Source organism: Crocodylus porosus, unplaced genomic scaffold (genome assembly GCF_001723895.1).
Source record: "Crocodylus porosus isolate Cpor-Errol unplaced genomic scaffold, CroPor_comp1, whole genome shotgun sequence".
Classification (NCBI taxonomy): domain Eukaryota; kingdom Metazoa; phylum Chordata; order Crocodylia; family Crocodylidae; genus Crocodylus; species Crocodylus porosus.
The window spans coordinates 68,515,724-68,538,304 of NW_017728947.1; the positions used below are offsets into that span (position 1 = coordinate 68,515,724).

General features: G+C 43.5%; 1 protein-coding gene across 2 annotated transcripts in view; it reads left to right on the forward strand.

The window, feature by feature from the left end:
* Window positions 1-22,581, forward strand: part of NUBPL (nucleotide binding protein like) — a 211,197-nt gene that overhangs the window by 118,509 nt on the left and 70,107 nt on the right. For both annotated transcript variants that reach the window (XM_019552062.1, XM_019552063.1), the window contains exon 7: window positions 6,671-6,764. In XM_019552062.1, coding sequence (XP_019407607.1) covers window positions 6,671-6,764 — 94 coding nt within the window. The remainder of the gene's footprint in view (window positions 1-6,670; window positions 6,765-22,581) is intronic.

Here is a 22,581-nt window from a genome sequence, read left to right on the forward strand (position 1 = left end):
CCTCCTCCCAGAGAGTGAGGAGTTAACCCCTTCCCACCACGAGCCCGCTTATCTCCGGCTGTGCTGGGGGTCGGCAGGGGGCTCGGCGGCTGCTGAGGGGGTGTCTGGGGGGCTTCGGCACAGAGGAAGGATAACAACTTGATCTTGAGCACAGAGGAAGAATAACAACTCCTGAGATTAAAGAAGCAGTTTACACTTCTCAGTACTGTAATTTAAAACTGTTTTTCTCCTTCAGGTGTTTGCCTTTAGCTGAGAATATTTATTGAGATGAATGGGCCGCTTCATACCTCTCTAAGGCTCCTGAGTTTCAGATAGCTTTAGAGTGTTCTTCCCAAATAACAGGCCCAGGTCTGGGTTAAGAATTTTGTACCTCCACACTCTTGTAATTTTCTCCCTCAAGCTGAGACAGATACTCCCCTCTGCCTCGCTGCTTCCTCGTCTCTGTGTGGCCTCTCCAGATTTACCAGGGCAATGGAGACAGAGAGGCAAGGAAGAGGGTGATGCAGGGGTGTTTGGGTGAACTAGGCAGCTAAGTATTAGGGTTGGGTTTATTTTGGGTTCTTGGAGCAGTGGACATGCTGAAAGGAATTCTGGGGGTGCTGAAGCAGTAATTTGTTGAGCACTTGGAGCAGTGATGGGAATGCTGGAACAGTGCAGGAAAAGGTGGGATAGCAAGGAAGTTGTCAGAGCTGTGCAGTGGAGTGATGGGCGTTCTCAGCTCTGTCCTTCCATAATTCTTAATTGTGCATCAGTTCTTCAGTGAAAGGTGCTTATAGGTACTTCACAATATTTATTCTTGTGAGATGGGGGAATGTTGACATTTCCATTGTTAAAAAGAGAAAACTGAAAATAGAGAGACCAAGGCCCAGAGGAAGAAGAGGATAAGGTGATAGTGGTGCCACCATCCATGTTCTGCTTCTGTAAAATATCTTGTAAAAGAACACTTGTGCAGGAATTGGAAGACATAGGTTCAGTGTTCTCCTCAGCTTGAAGACATTTAAACCCACATGCCCCACCTTCCAGGAGAGTGCCATAACCCTCAGGCAATACAGTCATGGTTGTGCAATAGTGTGTCTTATATCTTAGAGTGGAGAAGGTCTCTAAACAGAAACCTCTGAAAACCAGGAGATAAAAAAATTAAGGTAATGCAAACCTTCTGAAAACAATCAGTTCTACGGTTGTCTTCTAATGTCTTACTTTGCTGTAATACACATGAACACTAGAATAAAGTTTGGCACCTTTTCTTTGCTAAGACAACACTGGTTTAGATTAAATGCAACAAATGGGAGCTAGCTTTACCTTCCCTATAGTTTAAACAATATCCTACTCTGGACATGCTGCTTTAGACTTGCTAAACGCTAGAGCCCCTTAACCTTTGTCCTTTGTTACCAGGAATGCTCCTAATGTGCACGCAGCTTGTATTAGCAAAAGTGCAGTTTTGATAATGTAACTGCTTATTGTACAGGGGTCTAGATTGTAGCTGTGTTGCTCTAAGGACATAGGCAGACAAGGTTCTTTGGGTGAATCTGATATCTTTTATTAGTTCAACTTAAACAGTTGGGAAAAAAAAATTTAAGCAAACTTTTGGGTTCAAAAACCCTTTGTCAGGCTGAGGAAGCTTCAGTCATTGGTATGCGCTCTTCCCAGTCTAATAGTTGGTCTAATAAAAGATATCAGATTCACTCAAAGAACCTTGACTGTTTATTGTAGGGTTTTTTGACAGCCCAACTATTGTTGGTTAACAATCATTTCCCATCACACCCCTGGCCAACATAACTATGCTGGCAGAAGTCTGTAGTGTCAAGCTGGCCTCAGCCTCAGAGCCCTGTGCCATATGTCATTAGATAGCAGTTATATGAGTCTCTAGGCAGTATTTGTTGGAATATTCCTCTTCTCCACTACCTACAAAACTGAACAGTGTATGTGTACTCTTTGTCACATTGCAGTAACAGCATATTACTGCCAAGTTATTTCAACAAACTCTTCCACTATTCAAGATGCATAAACTAGGAAGGCAGTTAGAATATATGCAGATAAATATTGGAATTCAAAGCTGGAGCATGATGCAAACAATGGCACTTCCTCACATCTAGTTATTATTAGGAACCTACCAAAATCATGATTTCACATTTTTTTTTGAAAATGTGAAATCAGGTGGGCCCTGTGAAAAATGACAGTCTCTGTGACTTTGATGGGCTTGCAGCTAAATTCGCCCCCCCCCCCCAAAAAAAAACAAAAAAACCCAAAACTTACTGGCAAGCAGAGAAAAGGGTTGAAAGCCCTGTAGTCCTGAAGTGCCAGATGTGAGGTGTGGGGAAGGGCAAGTGAGAGGCTGAGTCTGTGACAGGAGCCAGTCAGGGTTTTGGCACCCTGCAGCATGCTGCAGCCTGAGGAGGATTCAGCATAAGCATTGAGAAGAAATCCTCCAGGAGAACAAAATAGGTTTCAGCACTTGGCCACGTCAGGCAGTATCCTGCAGGGACCTTGCACGCAGATGGAGGCAAAGTGTTCTGTACCACTTGCAATGTTACTCTGGATGTGTTGAGGAAAACCAGTATAGATTGACACTTAGGCTGCTTGCTGACATTAAAAAACCAAACAAATAAACAGTGCTTTACTTTAAACTTGGCATGTTCCTGCACTGAGCCCTGCACTAGCCCAGAAGAGGCAGTGCCAACCCAGCTCTGCAGTGTCTGTAATGATTGAGGGCTTTAGCAGGGCTTTTTGGGGGCAGTTTTATCTGACAGCTGACTGAATCAGCTTTAACTAAAAGCATACAAAACCCCTCTAAAGTGCCTGATCTTTACAGATGCTGCAGAGCTGGGTTGAAGTAGCATGCTGCTGCTTCCAGTAAAGCGTGATTTTGTTGGGGTTTTTTTTAACATCTGCTAGCAGCCTTAGAATCTGATGTGCACACGACAGCAAAAGGCTGTTGCAGAGGCTAAAATTTGGAGCAAGAAACAAATGACCATGTCTTCACTTTTTAAAAGGAACATGGAAAGCAGTTTGGCAAGGCAAGAGGTAGCATTTTCCCTCATAGAGGCTTTCCCAGTGGCGAACATCATACTGGAGAAACTTGATCACCCAAAGTTAAGGACTGCTTGTACTAAATCATGCCAAATGTTGGCAGTTTTCTGTGTGTCAACAGGTTTTGCCAACATTATCTCCCTGTGGTGATTGCTTTGCGTGTACAGTCTACAAAATCTGCATTGGCAGAGTATGAATCCTTCTCTATTGTGGCTGATGAAGCCACTGACTCTCAAGATAATTATGTGCTGAACATTTTATTTGTACCAAGGAGCTGAACAGAGCAGACTTAAAATTTAACAAGATCTCAGCTTTCCTGTTTGACAATGCCATGTGCATGTGTAAGGCTGTAACAGAGAACACTTACCCTGTAACTGGAAGGTGCCATGGCCTATTTAAGGGTAGGGTCTTTGTAGCACAGGCACAGACAGCCAGCTCAGTGGAGGTTACGGAGCAGTCCTGTGTTCATGTCAGCTGACAGAGGAGTTTCATGACCAGAAGGGGGCAGGGCTTTAGAAGTATAAAAGGCAGATGCAGAACCAGAGCAGGGGAGTGAGACTGGCTGTTACTGATGACTGCTGGGCCGGGAACTAGGAGAAAGCAACCCAAGGGCTGTGATTCACATCCTGGAAGACGGATGGTAGGCAGCTAGTGGCCTGGCTGTTTGCGTTGCTGCTAGAGGGTGTAAATTTATGTTTGTGTTTTAACTGGTGATTTGGGTGTAACTGTAAAGGGGAGCTTGGAGATCCCATTAGGGCCCTAGCAGCATGCGATTGCCTTGATCCCTGCTAAGTGCAGGCTCAAGGCATAGGCACAGGGCCCAGATAAGGGCAGAGCTTGGGGCTGGGGCATAGAAGCTGGGTCTAGAACAGTGGCCTTGAATAAGGAACCAGCCAGAGTAGAGGGCTGGAAGCTGGGAAAGCTGGAGCCCCAACAAGGGAATAAAGACTTGAGGTGGCCTTGTGATTTGGGGACAAGTGTCCCATCTGATTGGTGACCCAAAACACCTGCAAGACATGAAATTTGTGGGTGAATGAAGCCACACAATAAGCCCTTAAGACAATTAAGGTCAAGAGAGTTGATCGCTGGAGAGGAGAGAGCTTCTTAGGCTTACCAGTCTCTGAGGGAAGCCTCTATTTAATGAAATTTTTATCAAGACGTGGCATGTGAGAAGGCAAGGGGAGACCTTGAGAGCCAGGGTAGAGAGAGAGCTTAGCAGGGATGAGGGGTACCTGCAGGGGCCATCACAATGGTTCTCAGGCACCTAACCTGTTCCAAAGGCTTTCTCTGATGTTCTCCAAGGAATGCTGACCAGTGCAGTTCATGTTACCTGCAATGCACACCTTCAGTTTTTAGTAAGTGACACCTGGCATATGCAGTTCCCTGCTGTGGATAGCCTGGTATCCTCCTTCAAGGAAGCCTTCAAGCGCTGTCCAGATCATATGGTCCAGTATAGGGAATCTGTCACCCATTGAAGTGGGAACTTGCATGACACTGTGCCGTTGTCACCTGAATCTGTGCTCAGAAAGCATGGTTCAGCATGGTTTGTTACCATACCAACCATATGCAGCACTACCAGCAATTTGTGAGCAAGAATGTGGAAATCACATCCAGCACACAGTGCATGCTTAAGCTTCAGTCATTTAGGGCAAAGTGACATTCAGTTTCAAATAACGTTTGTGGCTGAAAATGCTACCCAGTTCATGCACACAAGCTGATGAATTCGATAAATTGGGTCAGAGACAGGGCATCACAGGAACTTCAGGCTGTCCATGTGAAAACCAGTGTAAATGAGAACTCTTTTAGGTAATAGCTGTGAAGCTGAACCAGTACTACAGGTATGGTTTGTCACTGCCACCACGATTCAGACAACCATCTGCCTCATTCCTTAATCTGTTCTCATTTTGGACCCCAACCAGGTGCCTGTTCTGACTTGTGACACTCAGCTACTGAAATCAGTTCCTGGATGGCAAAAAGAGCATGATAATGAATGTGCTGCTTACATTAACTTTATCAAAGATTGCCAGATGCCTTTGCCTGGGTCTGTGGCTGTATTTTGGGATTCTGTCTGTGGCTGGTTTCCACATCTCTATGCCCTGGCAAGATGCCGCCTCATCATTCCAGTGAACTCAGCGGTCTTAGTGTATGGACATGTGTTCACCCCACAGAGACAGAGAATGTCTGCAGCTACTGTCACCTGATGTCACATGCTGGCGTTTAATAGAATGAATTGCCTGTCTCAAGGTTAACATTGAGTATAAACTCCTTTTTACAGTGCCCTTTAATAAAGTGTATAGCGAAGGTATTAGTTACAATTCATGTTGTGTATAGCTTTAATTTCATTGCACAATTCAATTTAGAGTTTAATTAAATGCTTAGATTGTTTAATAATGCATCAGTTAATGGCTTTCATGGGCTTAATCCCTTGATTAAGCCCAAAGAAGCCATTAAGGGAAACATCATTAAGCCATTAAGCCACGGTTTTGGGCCATTTGGCAATCTGTGGGGAGGGGCAGGACTGCTGGAGTCCCTTGACCAATCGGAGGTGGGGGGCCCCACTGCAATCAGCCCATGAAAATGGCGACTGAACACCATTTGCATACAAAATTGGGCAGCCGTCTCCTTGTGTTTGGTAGACCCCTAGTTATTGTGGCCCACCCATTAGGTTCTTTTACAAAAGCAGTCCTGTTATCTGTTGCCAGCTCCAGGGGGACAAGTTAAGGTTGTCACATGGGAGTAGCATATTATAAAAATTTTTATTTACTGGCTTTCAACCTGGTTTTCAGGTTAAATTTAGCTATTCTTCATATTCTATAAAAACACTAGGCACCACTGAACAACCTTAACTCTGCACTGGTGCAATTCTGTGCCATCTCAGTGTTGAGCTTCTTTAGGTATAGCTACATCCTTGGGAAGCTTTTAGGTAAATGATACTTTTACTTACACACTTTTACAAACAGCGCATTCTGGTTTGAACCCAGTATTTTAATGGGGCACTTGTAGGTGGAAGGTACCAAGTCTAAACTTACTACTTCATGCCTTATACATAGTGGTTGTATATAATGATCTTTTGATTTTGTTAATAAATATTTTACTCCTCTGTTTTTCTTTGAATAAAAACTCAGTACTGATTGCTCTTTATACTTGAGTAACTGCAATAGCAAACCAGAAAAAGGAGATTTACTTATAGTTTCAAGTATCAAAGTGCAAACAGTGAGAAAAAATGCTTTACAAGTTAATGGAAAATATTCCTAAATAGTACTGATTATATAAGAAGGACTAGATTAAGGTTTACATAAACACAGGTTAGAATAAAGTATTACATCAGTATTTCTAATGTAAAAGTTGTACATTAATGAGACTTTTGTTACATTTTGTGGGAAAGAGGTCAGAGAGGATTATTCTTCATAGCTAAGTTATGCTCATAACTTTTGAGTAGTCTACAAATTTGCAAATTGTTTGGAAAAAAAAAAACAACTGTCCTTGTTACTTGATGAAGTCAAGACAAAAAAGGAGTCACCGTATCAGTCTCCTGAGATGTGCCACTGGTTTCCCTGTTGTATAATATACCATGCTAATTTTAAGCTATGTTTCCAAGGAGGTACCTATCTTTTTTTAAAAATGTATTTCCATTTTTTTTTAGGTAGAGTGGGGCCAACTGGATTATCTAGTAATTGACATGCCACCTGGAACAGGAGATGTACAGTTATCAGTTTCACAGAATATTCCAATTGCAGGTACATTTTTGCTTGCCTTTTTCAAAAATGTAAAGTCATTTTAATTCTTTGTAGCTATAGAAAAATCTTTTAGAAAGTAACAGTAAAAGTGCTAGAAGAGTTTAATAATATAATATGAAATGGTTAGAATCATAGAATCAGTGGACCGAAAGGGACATGTAAGATCATCAGATCCAGTCCCCTGCCATAGGTAGGAGGTTAATGAGCTCAAACTAGCTCAGCAACCTGTTTATCCAGCCTCCTCTTGAACATCCCTGAGGTTGGCAACCGCACCACCTCTGCCAGGAGTGTGTTCCAGGTTCTTATTACCCTTAGGGAGAAGTTCTTGCTTATGTCCAGCTGTGATCACTGGGATCTTATGGGTAATGTGGCCTGTCAGGTATGTAGCCCCTCCCCTCAACTTGCCTGCCATGACTTTGATGTTGAACTATCTAGAGAGGGGGTTCAGTGGAGATCTTTTTGGAAGGGCTCCCTGACAATGGTGGTACTGATGATCATTCAGTGAGATGTTCCATGGGGCTCCACCTCCCCTACACCCTGCCCACTCGCCAGCTGGATAGGTGATGGTGTGATGGTTGTTTTGCCCCCATGGGTCTTGCTCGCCGCCTGCTTCAGGCTCAGTCGGCTCTTGTACTTCTGGCTGTGATGCCTCAACCTTCTCTCTCTCTTTAGCTCTTTGATTTTCTTTTTCCCTTTTTTTCTATTTTGGATTACTTTAGAAGAAATATTGTCCTGGGGAGGGGAGGGACGTGGAGCCGCCTCCTTTTCCCCAGCCTCCTACAGGGGGTTCAAAAGCTGCCCCTTCTCCCTCTCCTGCAGAGAGCTTGGATGCTCCCCTTGGTCTGCCTTCCACAGGGAGCTGTAGTGCTTCCCCTGCTCTGCCTCCTACAGGGGGCCTAAGTGCTCCCTCTGGTCTGCCTCTGGCAGGGGGCTCAAAGATTTCCCCTGCCCTGCTTGCCAGTGCCGTTCCAACTGTGCCGCTCCTCTTCCCTGCAAGATCCTCAGCACCTCTGGTGTGCTGCTCGCCTTTTCTCTCTCCTTCCGGCTGCCCCCCTCCGCAGGGACTGCCAGGGCTTTTAAACTCCCGCATGGCGGCCAGTACAGCTGCCGCGATTGGTTTAGCTGTTCCCCACACAGGGAACAGCTGATTAAACAGCCGGTGTAACGCTGGCTCACACGACTGCGGCCGCGATCCTGATTCCTGCACTGCCAGGCTGGCAGGAGGTAAGTTTTCCCCATGGAGGGTTTTGGGACCCGTGAAGCTCGCCTCCGCCCCTTTGAAGCCCTGTGGAGGCGCATTGCCACCACACCAGCCTAAATGGTGATGATAATTACAGGTATGTAGCCCCTCCCCTCAACTCTCCTGCCACGACTTTGATATTGAGCTATCTAGAGAGGGAGTTCAGTGGACAGTATGTTAAGACTGCTGTTTGTATTGTTTTATAGTTTCATAGTCCGACCCTACAAACTATGAAACTATACAAACAGCAGTCTTAACATACCACTAATATAAAATGCATTTTTTCTGGAGCTGCAGCCAGAAAGATGTAAAAATTGAGCAAATCAGTCTTTGGGGGGAAAAAAGCAAATGTATTAAAAATTGATAGAGGTATTGTTAATATTGGAAAATATATTTCCCCACCTCTGGTCCGTGCTGCATATGAATGATTACAGTTTGTCTTTATGATTTTGTTTTAGTTATAGGTCAGGTAATCCTTTAAGACAGTGATCCTCAACCTTTGATACCTCACATACCCCCTGCCGATCGACATGGTAAAAGCAAAACTGGAAGTCCCACTGTAGCACTTCAGTTTCGCTGTCATGAGCCGAGTCCCACTTCTACTATGGCCCGGGGCCTCCCTCCCTATCCCCCGGCACACTAACGCTGGGGAGTGAAACCCTGCCACACTGGACATGGCAGGAGGAGTGGCAGCCAGAGCTTGCAGCCCAAGCAGGCAAAGACTAAAATGCAGCACCTGCGTTCCCTCTGCCCGTGTCTTGTGTACCCCCAGCAGTATGTGTACCGCAGGCTGAGAAACACTGGTTTAAAACACAGAATTAGATCAGAGAAACTATACAGTATTTTAACTTACTGTCCCAGCTGCCTGCGGAGGGTTCAGGATTGAGAGTGTGGTCGGGGGTAGAAAGGTAAGAAAGGTTTATTGACTTAACAAAAACACAGCTACGTGTAGTATACTGATGCCTGATGTACGACAAGTTTCTCTTTCCACAAAGCTTAGCGCGGTCAGGTGTCCCTGATCAGTGCTGTCTGAGAGGTACCGGGAAGGACCCTGGTATTCAGTCCTTGGGCTCCTTAAGATCCACGGGCCCACTGAATCCAGGCCAGCAGCTAATCTGTAGTTCCTTTCACAGAGCTGTATCTTCCTTCTAAATGATTTCCAGATGTGCCAGCCAATTTATAAGTTCTGAGCTATGTGGATAACTTAGTCATTCAGATTCTTTTTACTTTTTAGCTGTCCTTAGACTGACCAATAGCATCACAAGCCTTGCATTCTTCTGATAAGGTTAATTTTAACTATGCCACAGGGCCTACCATTACTTCTATAAGGCTTTGCTAAATTTACTAGGCCTTACTACATCTTAGACTTTAATTAGGCTCTTAGCAACAACATATAGCTTAATATTTGAACAAATGACAGAAAAACACTTGGTCTAATCTTTGTCAAGCACACAGCTGTCACAACTACTGGACAGCTGAAAACTATGTCTGTCACAACTAATGGATCTTTTTTGGTATTAGGAATTTTAATTACATCAAAAAATTTAAAATCCTGGTTTCTTGATCTTGCAGTGTATTGTGTTCCCTCAAATTCTATTGATGCCTATGGGAGTTGAAGATGTGGCCTTTGAAATGTTGCGCAGTACCTCATGGAAGCCTATAAGAAGGCTTCTAATGAGTTGAAGTGGGTTTTCCTATCTGATATGCTTCTGCAGAAACTGTTATCAACAGTAAAAGAATGAATATTAGGAATTTGGTAGTGAAAAGAGAAACTGGAATTTTGAACCTTAAGTAATGTATCCAGAAATATACAACTAATCTAAATATTGCCATTGATGAAGAGTAATTGATGGAGCAGTTGCTCTAATTTTTTTTCTGACCTCTGGTAAATATGTTGATATACAAAAAGGTAATGTGTTAAGGCATATGGTAGTGGCATTGATGTGTTCTGGGATGGGCCTGAACAGGTTTCTCCCACCAAGATGCATTCCTCCGCCTTTGATTAGTTTCCACTCTGGCTGATAACTTTTCCACATTTGATCTGTCAGCTTGCATTATGCTTCTTTCATTATGCGACAGTGTTTATTTTAGTCAAGTGTTTGGTATTATTTCATTGTTGCTTTTACATTGTTTTTATTTTGGATTTTAAACTACATTTCCAGGCCCATTTCATTGTCACTTACTGCAACTTCATTGGTGTCAAAGGTCACATGACATCACTTCCTGATGTGACACCGCTTCCTGTGAGGTCTTTGATTATGGCTCGCCAGCCCACTGGGTGATAAAAAGTTCGTGATCTGGCCCCACATTCAAAAAGGTTGGACACTCCTGCAGTAGCTGGTCAGTAGGGAGAAGGAGTGGTGGTGTTACTGTAAGGAGTAGGGGGTGGTGACTCTAGCTCTGGTGGCATAGACTGAGTTGGAAGAAGCGCACATTAAAGCAATTTCCTGATGCAAAATATAGCCAAACCCTGGTTTAAATGGTATGTTTTAAAGTTGTCACACTGTTTACTTCAAATAGACTAACATAAAAGAATTTTTCTTCAGCACACTTTTTCCCTACTCTTCTTTTATAAAAGTAACAAGAAGAAATTGCAAGAGTAGTGTTAATTTTTAAAAGTATTTTAAGTAAGTTTTGATGGCTATTTCAGTTAGCCACAGGGCTCTTAACAGGTTGCTTCTAGATTTAATAAATGCTTAGTTATATTGAATATTTCTGTAAGTTGTATATCAATTTGGCTCAGCTAATTTCAAAAACACGTTTATCTACTTCCCTGATTTGTATCTTTACCTGTGTCTGTCACCTGTCAATGTTTCCTTTTAAGTGAAGTTATCTAGAACTAGTGCTTTGGGTTACAGGAGTTTCTCAGTTGACCTAGAAGGTCAGACCTGTTTCTATTTTATTTATAAAACTATGTTAGATTTTTAAAGCATTTGCATTAGTGTTACTAACTGAAGTTTCCGGCAGAAACTTCCTGTTGTGTACATAAGTAACACCAACTACTGCCTTGGGTTTCTGACACGTTGTATTTGATCTGAACAATTCTGTGCAATCAGGATTTGTATGCGAGCATGTTTCTTGATGGTCTGTCTATATCTAGAAGCGTTCTTGGAGAAAAGGGTGAATATAAATGAGTACTTTGAGAAATACAGCTTCAGCAAGTAAAAAACAACACAGCTAACATACAAAACTTGCTTCTGATCAACTGACAGATGCAGGCTTGCCACAGACAGTGCTCCAGAGAATTTATAAGTATTATACAAGAGCATATATTGGGCTTTGTCTACACTTGGAAATGACCAAAATAGCTATTCTGAAATAAATATTATTGTGTAGTTATTTTAGTACGAATCCTTATGTAGACACTTTATTATTGTGGAATAACAGTTTTATTCCTTATGGTAAATAACTCTGTATTTACTTTATTTGTAACTTATTTAACTTGATCTGATTATTTTTACTACATGAAGTTCTTTTGAAATAGAGCAGTTCTGAAGCAAGGCACCCTCACAGACTTGAACCAAAATGATTAGAGGTGTGATTTACGACTTACTGAGTCAGTACTTTCCCCCTCACCTCCATTTACTTTGAAGACAAAGCCATAGAAGTGGATTGGGGTAGGTTTAATGATCCAAATTTGGAGTTATTTGAGGTATTCGTTCCCAAGATACAGTTCCTTCTCCTAAGGAAAAAAACCATAGTATTTCTTTAAATGTGGTAATTCTCAACCTTTTAGCCTCAAGGCACCCCTCTTACCAGCTGCTCCAGAGGGGCAAAGCAGCAGTGGTGGCAGTCCCCAGAAGAGCAGCTACAGGTGCGATGGGTGCGAGGTGCCACCTGTGGTGATGATCCCTCAATTTGAGGATGATCTCTACCACAGCTTACTGGTGGGTCTTGAGATGACTTAAGACTCCAACCCTTGAACCACAGATCAGTCCACAGAAGTTGCAGGTCTTTCCAGAGAGCAAAATTGGCTGCAGGCTGGGATTCCTCTCCTTTTCCTTCTTCACTCTCTGTTCTCTGCTTCAAGGGCACGATGCTTTACCCCCCAGTGTTCAGGATGCGGTGCCATTGGAGTCGGTTGGCAGTCAGCTCCTTTGTCATGTCAGCATCTGTTTTCTTGGGGTATGCCTTTGATGTGTCCTTGTAGTGTTACTTCTGGCCACTGTGAGATCCCAGGCTGTTACTGGCAGTAGAGCACTCATTTGGGGAGTTGAGAATTAGACATCCACATGCAGTATTCTGTCCAGCAATGTTGGTTCTTGAGGATCACTGAATGAGGATCAATGCTGGTAACTTTGGTATCAGCAAGGATGCTGGTATTTGTGTGGTAATTTTCCTATTTCATATGGAGGATTTTCCGGAGGCATTGTTGGGTGATGTCTGTTCAGGCACTTGAGATAATGACAGGTCACCCACATTTCACATCTCTCAGGGGAGGGTGATGACTGCATTGTAGACTTGACTCTTGTGTCTTTCCAGAGATTGCAATGAATAAAAAACATGCTGAAGCGATTTCCCAAATGAGGCACTTGCACACTACGTCCTATGCTGGTTCTCTTCATCAGTATTCACTCTCTGAGAATGCTGCTGAGTTAGTGGAAGTGCTCATCTACCTCCAGTGTGTTTCCCTTGATGGTAATTTGGAGAGGAGGATCATATTCATGGCCTGGAGCAGGCTGATAGAGCACTTCAGTCTTCTCAATATTGAGAGAGAGGCCCAAAGTTCAGGTTTCCTCAAAAAGATTCAGCATGGTCTGGAGTGTGCAAGGATGGTGCAGCACATTGGAGGTCAAGGAAGGTTGTTTCAAGTACTTTGGTATTCAAGAAAAAGCTAACCAGATTGAAGAATCCTCCATTCATTTTGCATTCTAAGTCAATTCTGGAAGGAAGGCAGAAATGAGAACCATAAAGACTTTCAAAAAATTGAGAACAGAGTTGGGGTGATGACACATCCTTGCTTGACCCCAGTTTGGTTGACAAATGAATTGGTCTCCTATTACTACAAAGAGTGGTCATAGTCATATAGTTGTGGAGAAGCCTCAGGACCTTGATATACTTTTTAGGACATCAAAATCTGGCCAGTACTTTCCACAAGACTTTGTGATTGATGGAATCAAAGGCTTTAGTAAGGTTGATGAAGGCCATACTCAGGTTTGGGTTTTGTTCCTGACACTTCTTGGATCCAGCAGGCTACAAAGATCATGTCAGTTGCCCCACAGAACAGTCTGAAACCACACTGAATTTCCAGCAGGGCTTCCTCAGCAAGAGGTAGAAAATGGTTTAGGAGGATACGGGTGAGGATTCTCTCTGCTGCGGAAATGAAGGTGATTAACTTGATAGTTCCCATACACAGACTTATCTCCTTTCTTGAAGATAGTCATGATGTTGGCATTTCTCAAGTCCCCAGGGATCTCTTCATTGTTCCAGATTCAAAGAATAAATTCATGAAGTCCCAATTCCTTGCCACCAGCCATATAGATTTCAGCAGGTATACTATCCAGTTCAGTAGTCTTGTTCTTGGTTTCCCTGATGGCATGCCAGACTTCTAGGATATGAGGATTGGCAAGGGTTGGTGAGGGATCCCATTCAGGGTGTTGGGAGATGCACTTGATGATGGCATTCGCCACAGTTGACTCATGGTTCATAGGAGTGCCTCAAAATGCTCTTTCCATCTAGCTTGGATACATTTGCTGTCTTTGAAGAGCATCAATCCATCCTGCGATTGAAGGAAAGTAGGAGTGTGGGGACTTGGTCTGTAGATGGCTTTTATTACCTGGAAAAAGCAATACATGTCATATTTGTCAGCATAGAGCTGCATCTCCTTGGCTTTCTCTTGCCACCACTGATTTTTCATTTCCCAGATGCTCCTTTGAGGGGCTGATATGTCTCCTTAGCTGAGATGAGGTTTCATCTTGTCGAGCAGAAGGGTCCTTCTCTTGTGGTCGAGGAGAGCTTGGATCTCCATGTCACTCTTACTGAACCAGTGTTGGTGTCGGTGGGTGGTATAGCCAATAGATTCAACACAGGCCCTGTAGACAGCAGTTTTAAATCCCTCCTACAGTTCCTCAGTTTTGCCTTCATTTGTGGACAAAGCAGAGAGCTTTTCATGGAGACACTGTTGGAGATCCTTACAGTCCTTTGGTGTTGGGCACAGGGTGCCAGATGGAGAGGAAAGCCTTTGCCTCCTCACACGGGCCAGGTAATACAGCACCATTAAAGGGTGCTACATTATTCTGGTTAAGAACCACTGCTCTGAGGGTAACAAGTACACTTTTTTATAGAACTGGGCTCAACCGCAGTTCTGTTCATATCCAGAGGGATCCTACTCTCTAGCATTTAACTTTGCTAAACAGTAGCAAATAGCACCTGTAGTTTATTGGAGGAACTGAGATGATTGTTAAATGAAGTCAACCTGGTAACCTCTGTAATCAGGGACCTACCTAATTCACAGAGGCTGTCTTCAGATTTTGCAGTCCTGGCATGGCATCGGGCACCATTTTCATGGCAGACTGTAGTGTGCTCCCCCCTCTAATTGGCTAAGGGGCCCCCATAAGTCCTGCCCCTCCCCAAAGATTGACAGATAGTTGCTTGTCAATCTCCTGGGAGGGGCAAGACCCCCGGGGTCTCTCAGTCAATCAGAGGCATGGGGGCCTCACACCGCACCACCATGAAAATCTCCCTCCTTTCTCCTTCCCCCCATATTTCATGATGCCAGGGCTTCCTGCCTCTGTTTAACCCTAACCCTAGCACTCCCCCCCTCCCCCCCCCTCCCAGCTTGCTGGCCATTTTCCCACTTTTTCATAGCAACCAGGCCTTTTCACGGGGGACCTACCAAATTTGTGGTTTCTGCAAAATTTGTGAAATTGTGAAGTTGGTAGGTCCCTATCCATTATGCATAAGCAAAGTATTTTGTCAGTGAATTAACTGTAACAGAGGATTCCTTTTGTCTTTATAAGTTATTTTAGTTATAAATATGTTCACAAACATAAAGCAAGCAAAATATGCTGGATTCTCATGTCTATGATGCTGGTTTTATGCTGGCATAAGAGATCACATCAGTGTGATATACTGAAAACATCAGGCCCACTGCTTAAAGTCTGAATGAAAATTACTTTAGTTCTATTAATTAGTTTTTACTTTCACAGGATCTATGATTCTTATAAAAAAGAGGCCTTATTTTCCTAAATGTCCTTAAAATTTTCCACTACAGCGAAGAAGGCAAGATTGTAATTTCTAACGTAAAATACCCAGAAGAGAAAAATATAAAAACTTCAGAAAATTCCAGGCGTCCTTCAAGCATAATGACACAAAAATGGGGACAAACTAATTTTCTTTGTTTCTTTCTAGGTCAGCTAGAAGTGGTAATTGCTGGTTATACAATATCCTCTCATTATGAGTTTGAGCCTTTATTGTGAGTTTAAGGTTTGTAACTTTCAGGCTGAATTGAGGAAGACATTTTAGCTTGAACTCAGAGATAGCAGCAGCCATTTTTAACATAGTATTGACTATAATAATATTAAACAATATACGTTTAGTTCAGCAGCAATAACAGTTCATATTTGTCTAACCCAGTAACAGTTGATATAGGTTCTGTTGGAGTTCATTCTAGCATGACTGAAATACCATGCAATAATAAGTTTATTGTGCTTTTGGTGAAAATGAATGTACAGATGAGGAGTTATTAGATTGTTAGTTCCCTGGATTCTCATTGGTTAGATGAATTACAGTGATTTATAAAGCTCTATCCTTTTGTCCAAAATTTTTTGGTTGTATGCTGTGTATAGTTTTCAGTCAGGCTAGAAGAGCTTTTGTATTATGTTTTTGGTGACAGTGCATTTTTCTTTCATTCTTGCCACTCTGTTACCCTATCTACTTGACAGACCTTTTATTTTTCTTTAACATATCTTTACTTTCTTCACTACGTTTGGTAGCAAGAAGGCTGAAGACAATATTATGTCTAGACAAAATCCTGTGGAGTTGCCTACAAAATTTTGCCCTTTTCTCTTGGGTGCTGTCTTTATCTCTGATTACTTTTTAGTTGGATGTTCCCTTTCATTCTTTACCAAAAGCATCTGTTGTTTCCCATCTCTAGATACTTCTCTACTTTTCTTGAAATTTGTGTTTCTCTTGAGAGTATTCTGGATTGTGATGGTGCTAATGGTATACTTTCTTATATCCTTTCTCTCAAAGTCAGCATATAAATTAGTTTACAGAATTCAAATGTGCATTGACAAGTCTGGTTTGCATGAAGTCATGATGCAGTATTTGCATTACATTTGTTGCGTTAAATCTGTCTGTAGATATCTTGGAACAGGCAGTTTATAGAAACTTTCAATTTCCCTTGAAAGAAATGTATAGATTGGAGAAACTTCCCCACATTGTTACATATTTCAGTCATTTGCTTATGTCTAGGATTGAATGAGAGGGACACACACACGTACTTGCAAAGATTGCTTGTTTTAGAGTTGCTTAGATGAAAAGAGAAAATATAGAGTTGCAACATTTTGAGGGGAAGGGAGGAACTTCGTTTTTTATTCTTTTGGAAGAATTATTTTTAGTTTAACACTAAGATTATTCTTTAAATAAAACACGGAAGGTAGAGTAATGCACAAATGGATAAGGAATGGAACATCTGAAGTAGCATTGAAGTGATCCCAAAAAGCAAACCTTACTTAAAGCAATTGAATACATTTTAGTTATAACTCACACATCATTAGAAAAAAAATATCTTTCTCTCATTCTTTCGACTGAACAGCGGTTGTTCAGTCTCTCTGTTTCTTCTAGTTTCTTTTATGAGTTCAGGGAAGAGAGTTTGTTTCTTTAACTATGCTTCACGTTTTAATGAGGATACACACTGTTTAGCATGATTCTTTAATCTTCTGCAACTTTCTTCATGCTATAAATAACTCTTCAGACAAAACCAAACCATTGAACCAATTATAGCAAGATAAAACCTATTTATTTTTGTGTTTCACAAGTACTCTTTTCTTTCACATCCAGTGTGTTTTCCAGTAGGGGGCACAGGATGAGTAGATCCCTGGGTCCATCTAGAATAAAAACTGATTATGATCCCTTTTATTTTCTTTTGTTTCTTACCTGTTCCTTGTTTTTCCGTTTCACATGTTGGAATGGGAATGAGCAGAGGGAGATATCTGGCCACATATGTTGAATGCACATGGTCTGGGCAGCCTGGGGCTTCTTAACACATCTGTTGCTGCTTTTTTGGGAAGTGGGTTCAGATGGCATGTTTGTGTGCAGCATTAAATTGTAAGCTGTTTTGTACAGATGTAGTGAAATGTGAGGGATAAGGTTTGTGAATCATTCATAATTTATCTTTATATGTTCTAGCCTAGTCAAAATGCAGTTTATACATTTATGTATATAAATGAACTGTAGCAAATTAGATACAAAAGAATAAATCATGTAAAAGAAGAAATGGTATTAACTTCTATATTTCAATATATATTGATTTATAAAGATGAGAGAGAGTTACTAGCCCCTCTTTTTACTATAGTCATCACCCCATTTGACAGTGAAAGCCAGGGCTGAAAGGATACCGGGAACTGGATACCTGAGAACAAGAAGGATATAGAGCCCTAATACAAACTTTTCTTCCTGGTGGAGAGTTTGAATTATGGATTTTGTTTTATAAGCAGTTTGTGTTATAAGCTACATTAGATGGCCTGTATTTCCCTCTTTTATTAAACCTGAAATAGAATTAGTGTTAATGAAATGTGACAGATTGACAACTATGAAGACTGACATTCTCTCTTTATTGACAGAACAGATGCAAGATAGGTATCATTGGTGTCATTTGACCCTACAGACTTTGTTGTATCACTTCATGGTGATGGTCATATTAGAAATACATACCTGTCCACTGAGAAATGGTCTGAGACAGCCAACTAATTTCACATCTCACTGAACAGCCATTACATGGGACAGTAATGAGGTTTGGCCAGGGCTGGATTTATATTGGTAACATGAAGGTGAAAGGTTCTATATTTTCTATTTTCGATGCCCTAGGTACTTCAGCTTCCTTTCAAATACCACTGTTTTTTAAAAATGGAAATATTTTATTGAATTTTTCACATGCAACATATGAAAGCCTGAATCACAAACAGAATTGTAAAAGGTGGTTACATTAAGATAATGCAGTATGAAACCACTAATATAAATAAAAATATAGTTTCTATGAAATCATCCTATCCTCAGTGTCTGGGTCTGAGTGCCCATGGAGTTTTGAAAAGCGCAGCTGCAGCTGAGCTGTAGGTGCACTGTTTAAAGTGTCCCATGCACTGGGACCCATGGTGTGGGGCGCAAGCAGCTGGGAGTCCCCAGCTCCCTTGTTGCTACTTCCATAGGCATCTCATGAACTTAAAAGAATTGGCCATGCAGCTGGGGCTTCCAGCTGCATAGCCAGTTTTTCAAGGCCTAGCGGGTATAGTGAAATCATACTGGGAAGACGATCCCTTATGTTGGGGTTATGACACTCCCTCACCATCTTTCTTCAAGGATCAGGCAAGGGTGGTGAGTCTGGGACCCTATGCTGCCCCCAGCCCAGTTCCACTAATTGGGTAGAGCATGCCTGTGATGCATATCTTAGAATTTCCCACACTGGATCCCTATGCTCAGTGGAGCATCAGGATCTGTCATGAGTCAGCCTCAACATGTCACACATTCAGTTTAGGGTATGATACAGATTAGTCACAAAGATGTTGCATATAATGGTGTAGAATACCTTTTGTGGCTCATTTGCTATATTATGAAATGGATTGGGTCATAGGTGCATTGGCCTAATGGTTAGGCCACTGAGGGAAGGCAGGAGCCAAGAGCATAGTCTAAAACATGGGCTGAGCCCTGGGTTGGGAGTCAGGCTATCAGATCCAAGGAGGAAACCTTGGGGCAGAGTCCATAAACACAGACCCAGTCAAGGTTTAGGAAGCTGAGACCAACTTACCAGATCCAAAAACACAGGCAGGCTAAGGACCAGGAACCAGGTGCCAAGTTACCAGATCAAAGGGAAAATCAAACAGGCAGAGTCCAAGAATAGAGCCAAGCAGAGTTAAGAACAAGGGTTGCTAGACAGCACAGGAACAGGGAAGCTTACCGAAGCAGACTTTAGTCAGAACTGTTGGCTAGTCTGGCAGTTTCAAATCTGTTTCCACAGCTGGAGCTAAATGGAGAAGCTGCTTTCTCAGCAGCCAGTCAGGAGGCCCAGACAGTGGCCAGCTGGAACCATCAGCTGGGCTAGGGATGGCAATCAAAGCCCCAGGCAGGTTTAGCCCAGTTGGCAATTAGCTGGACTGCCTGTTAGGACCTTTGTATCATCATGCTATAATGTTTAGATGTTCAGCATAATTTTAATTTATATGGGAGGTGGGGATTTGATAGTGGCTGCCTTACACACATTTATTTTAGAACACAACCATTCTGTTTGTTTCTAATAAATACAAAGCAAAAACTCTTGACATTCTTTTTCTCTATTCAGCACTGTGGAGAGGGATCTACTGCTGTTGGAAAGTGACAATAGTAGTGTGTGGTTTGTTTAATCTCTTGGGAAGGTATCCAGGGATATGTAAGAGAACTGGGTTAGGGAAGAAAATTGTTATTAAGATGGATGTTGAGAAATTGGAGAGGTTCCAGAGACAAGAGATGAAGATGATGAAGGGGTTGGTATGCAAGCTGTATAAGGAAAGGTTGAAAGAAGCAGATACTGCATGTACAGTCTGGAGAAAAGGAAATTAAGGGAAGACGTGATGGCTTTTAAATATTTGAAAGACTGCAGTGAAGAAAATGAAAAATGGTTTTCACATGGTACAGAGGGTATCACATAATAGTGGGTTTGAAGTACAGCAAAACAGATTCAGGTCAGTTCTCAGGGGAAACTTTCTAATGATAAGAACAATAGAACAATGCAGTAGAGAAGCTGCAGAACCTATCCATTGGAAGTTTTTGAGAAGAGGCTGAGTTGACATGTATTTGGGATAGTTTTAGATATATAGCAAATCCTGTATCTGTACACAGGATTGGTCTAGATAGCCCTTCAGCCTCCTCCAGTCTTCGTTAATTTAATAGACATAATATGCAAGTTGTAATTAATAATTAAAGTACCAAATATAGAACTTCTGAAAAATACTATTACCCAGAATACTACTTTTATGCAAATTCATGTCTCTTGTACAGACTAGAGCCTTAGCTACTCTATCCTTAGCTAAAGTATTACAGAGTATCTCTTGCTTCAAGAGTAGTTCCTGATCATTCATTAGCATGCTAGTCCACATGAACCAGAAGTATCAGTTATTTGAATAAACTCCTCAATGGGTGTGTCCAGATGAACCCACACTTGCCTCTTGCGGTATCTCAAAGGAGTTTGGGCTGTGTGCTAGCGGGCTGGGCTGGGTTGGTTCAGCATGTACAGAGCCTGGGTCATACAGCACCATGTCGCTGCCGGCTGTGTCTGCAGCAGGGCCACAGCCATGCTGGCTGCTGCCACCGGCACCACGGGGCAGGTGGGGAGGCAGGCATGCGGTGACCCATGCTTGGGCCCCTCCACAAAGTGCACAACAGGATCCGGCCCAGTGCAGCCCACTAACATATCTTTGCACAGGACTGGGAGGCATGGTTCTGGGATGTGCGGCTCCTGTGCAAAGGTGCTTTAGCTGCATGGCCCGAGCTGAGTTGTATTGGGCACATTTTCCATGAGGCTCAGGCATTGATGCACGGCTGCAACACTGTGCCTACAACAAGCCATGGTGTGTTGTTGCCTGAGCCTCATGGAAAATATGCTGTCCTGACCCAGCTGAGCCCAGGGCTGTGCATCTAACATGCCTTTGCACAGGAGCCACGCATCCCAGAGCCACACCTCCCAGTCTTGTGCAAAGGCATGCTAACAGGTCATGCTGGGCTCGGTCCCGCCGTGCACTTTCTCCACACACACACTGTGGGTCTGACAGCTCTGCCACCAGAGGCAGGATCCAGGCCAGCATAACACCCAGTCCCTGTGAGTGGCATGGGGGCCCAGGTGACAGCCTGAGCAGCCTGGGGCTGCCTGAAGGCACGCAGCCCCATGCATGCCACACAGAGCTGAACCTGCAACAAGCAGCACAGGCAGCACTGGGTCTGAGGCAGCTGGGGCCTTGCCGCACCACTGGGAGCTCCAGCCACAGTGGGTCCTGAGCACCCAACAGCTGCTGCTGCTGCAGGAGTGAGCTGTGGGCCTTGTGGGGGGTGGTGCTGAGGCCCTGTGTGGAGGGACTGGAGCCCTGTGGGGAGCAAAATCAAACATCAAAACATTTAGATATTTAGAATTTATTTTACTGCGATGATAGGGACACTGGTAGGCTTCCAGATTGCTTTAGAATTGTAAATTGCCCAACTGATGTGTCTCTGGTTGCCTGCCTGGCTCGCTCGCTCGCTCTCTCTACACACACACACACACACACACACACACACACACCCCTTTTGTTTTAATTGTGGAAGAGCATGGATTTTGGTGTATTTTAAAGAGTGAATTTGGGAGTTTTTTATCAGAGATTTTGCAGTTTTTAAATAGGGAACACCAGAATTCCTGCTAGTGAGGCAGGTGGCAGGACCAGGCAGAGGTGCCTGCTCAGGGCTAGCACCCAGGATCCAGCTGGAGGTGGCTGACCTCTTGGCCCCTCGGAGCCAGGAGGACATACTTTGACAGTTCAAATCAGGCCACCACATTGAGAACATCTTCCAGGTGATAACTGGCCAGATGGCTGGGTGGTGGCAAACATGGCAGTACTGCCACACAAAGGCCAACTGTGCAGCCACAGCCCACTGGCAGCTGGCTTAGAGGTGCAGATGCCTCTGCTGTGGCCACACAGTCCCCATCTGGGTCTGGCAGGCATGCAGCCGTGGAGACACATGCTCTCACAGGTGGTCAGTAGGTCATAGCCAGGCAGCAGCCCCCATTCCCAGACTGCTGGAGTGGGTAGAGGATACAGGGAGTACATTGAACACCATCGAGAGAAAATTTGATGCTTATCTTGCTGGAATCCTATGACCCCAGCTGACTTCCTGCCCTTCGGGTGGGGGCTGGACTCGATCTGCCTTCCAGCCCTAATGTCTATGAAATCTATGAGACTGCTGAGTACAACGCCTGTTATGCTTCCACCTGCGTCAGGTTGGCCAGGTCTTGGACCACGAGGAGGACCAGTTGCACTGCCAGCTCCCAGAGCACCAACCCAGCCACCCGCCGCTGCAGGAGGACAATGAAGGGCTCCGGTGCCAAGGCATACAGCTGGCCTGACAAGTGGGCAGCCTTGATGCACCCCTCACCTGAACAGGATGGGCTCCATCAGGGTTCAGTTGAGCTTGACCGAGCACTCTGCAGAGGCATACAGCACATGGAGAGCCTGCACAAAGTGGCACCCAAAGCCAAAGGCCCGCAGTGTGCCTGTGAGGTACCCATGTTCCACCCTGTCAAATGCCTTCTCCTGGTCCAGGGACTGGAGGGCGAAAGAGAGGCTCTCCCGATATACTAGCTCCAGGAGGTCCTGAACCAGGTGCGCGTTGTAGAAGATGGAATATCCGGGGACCGTGTAC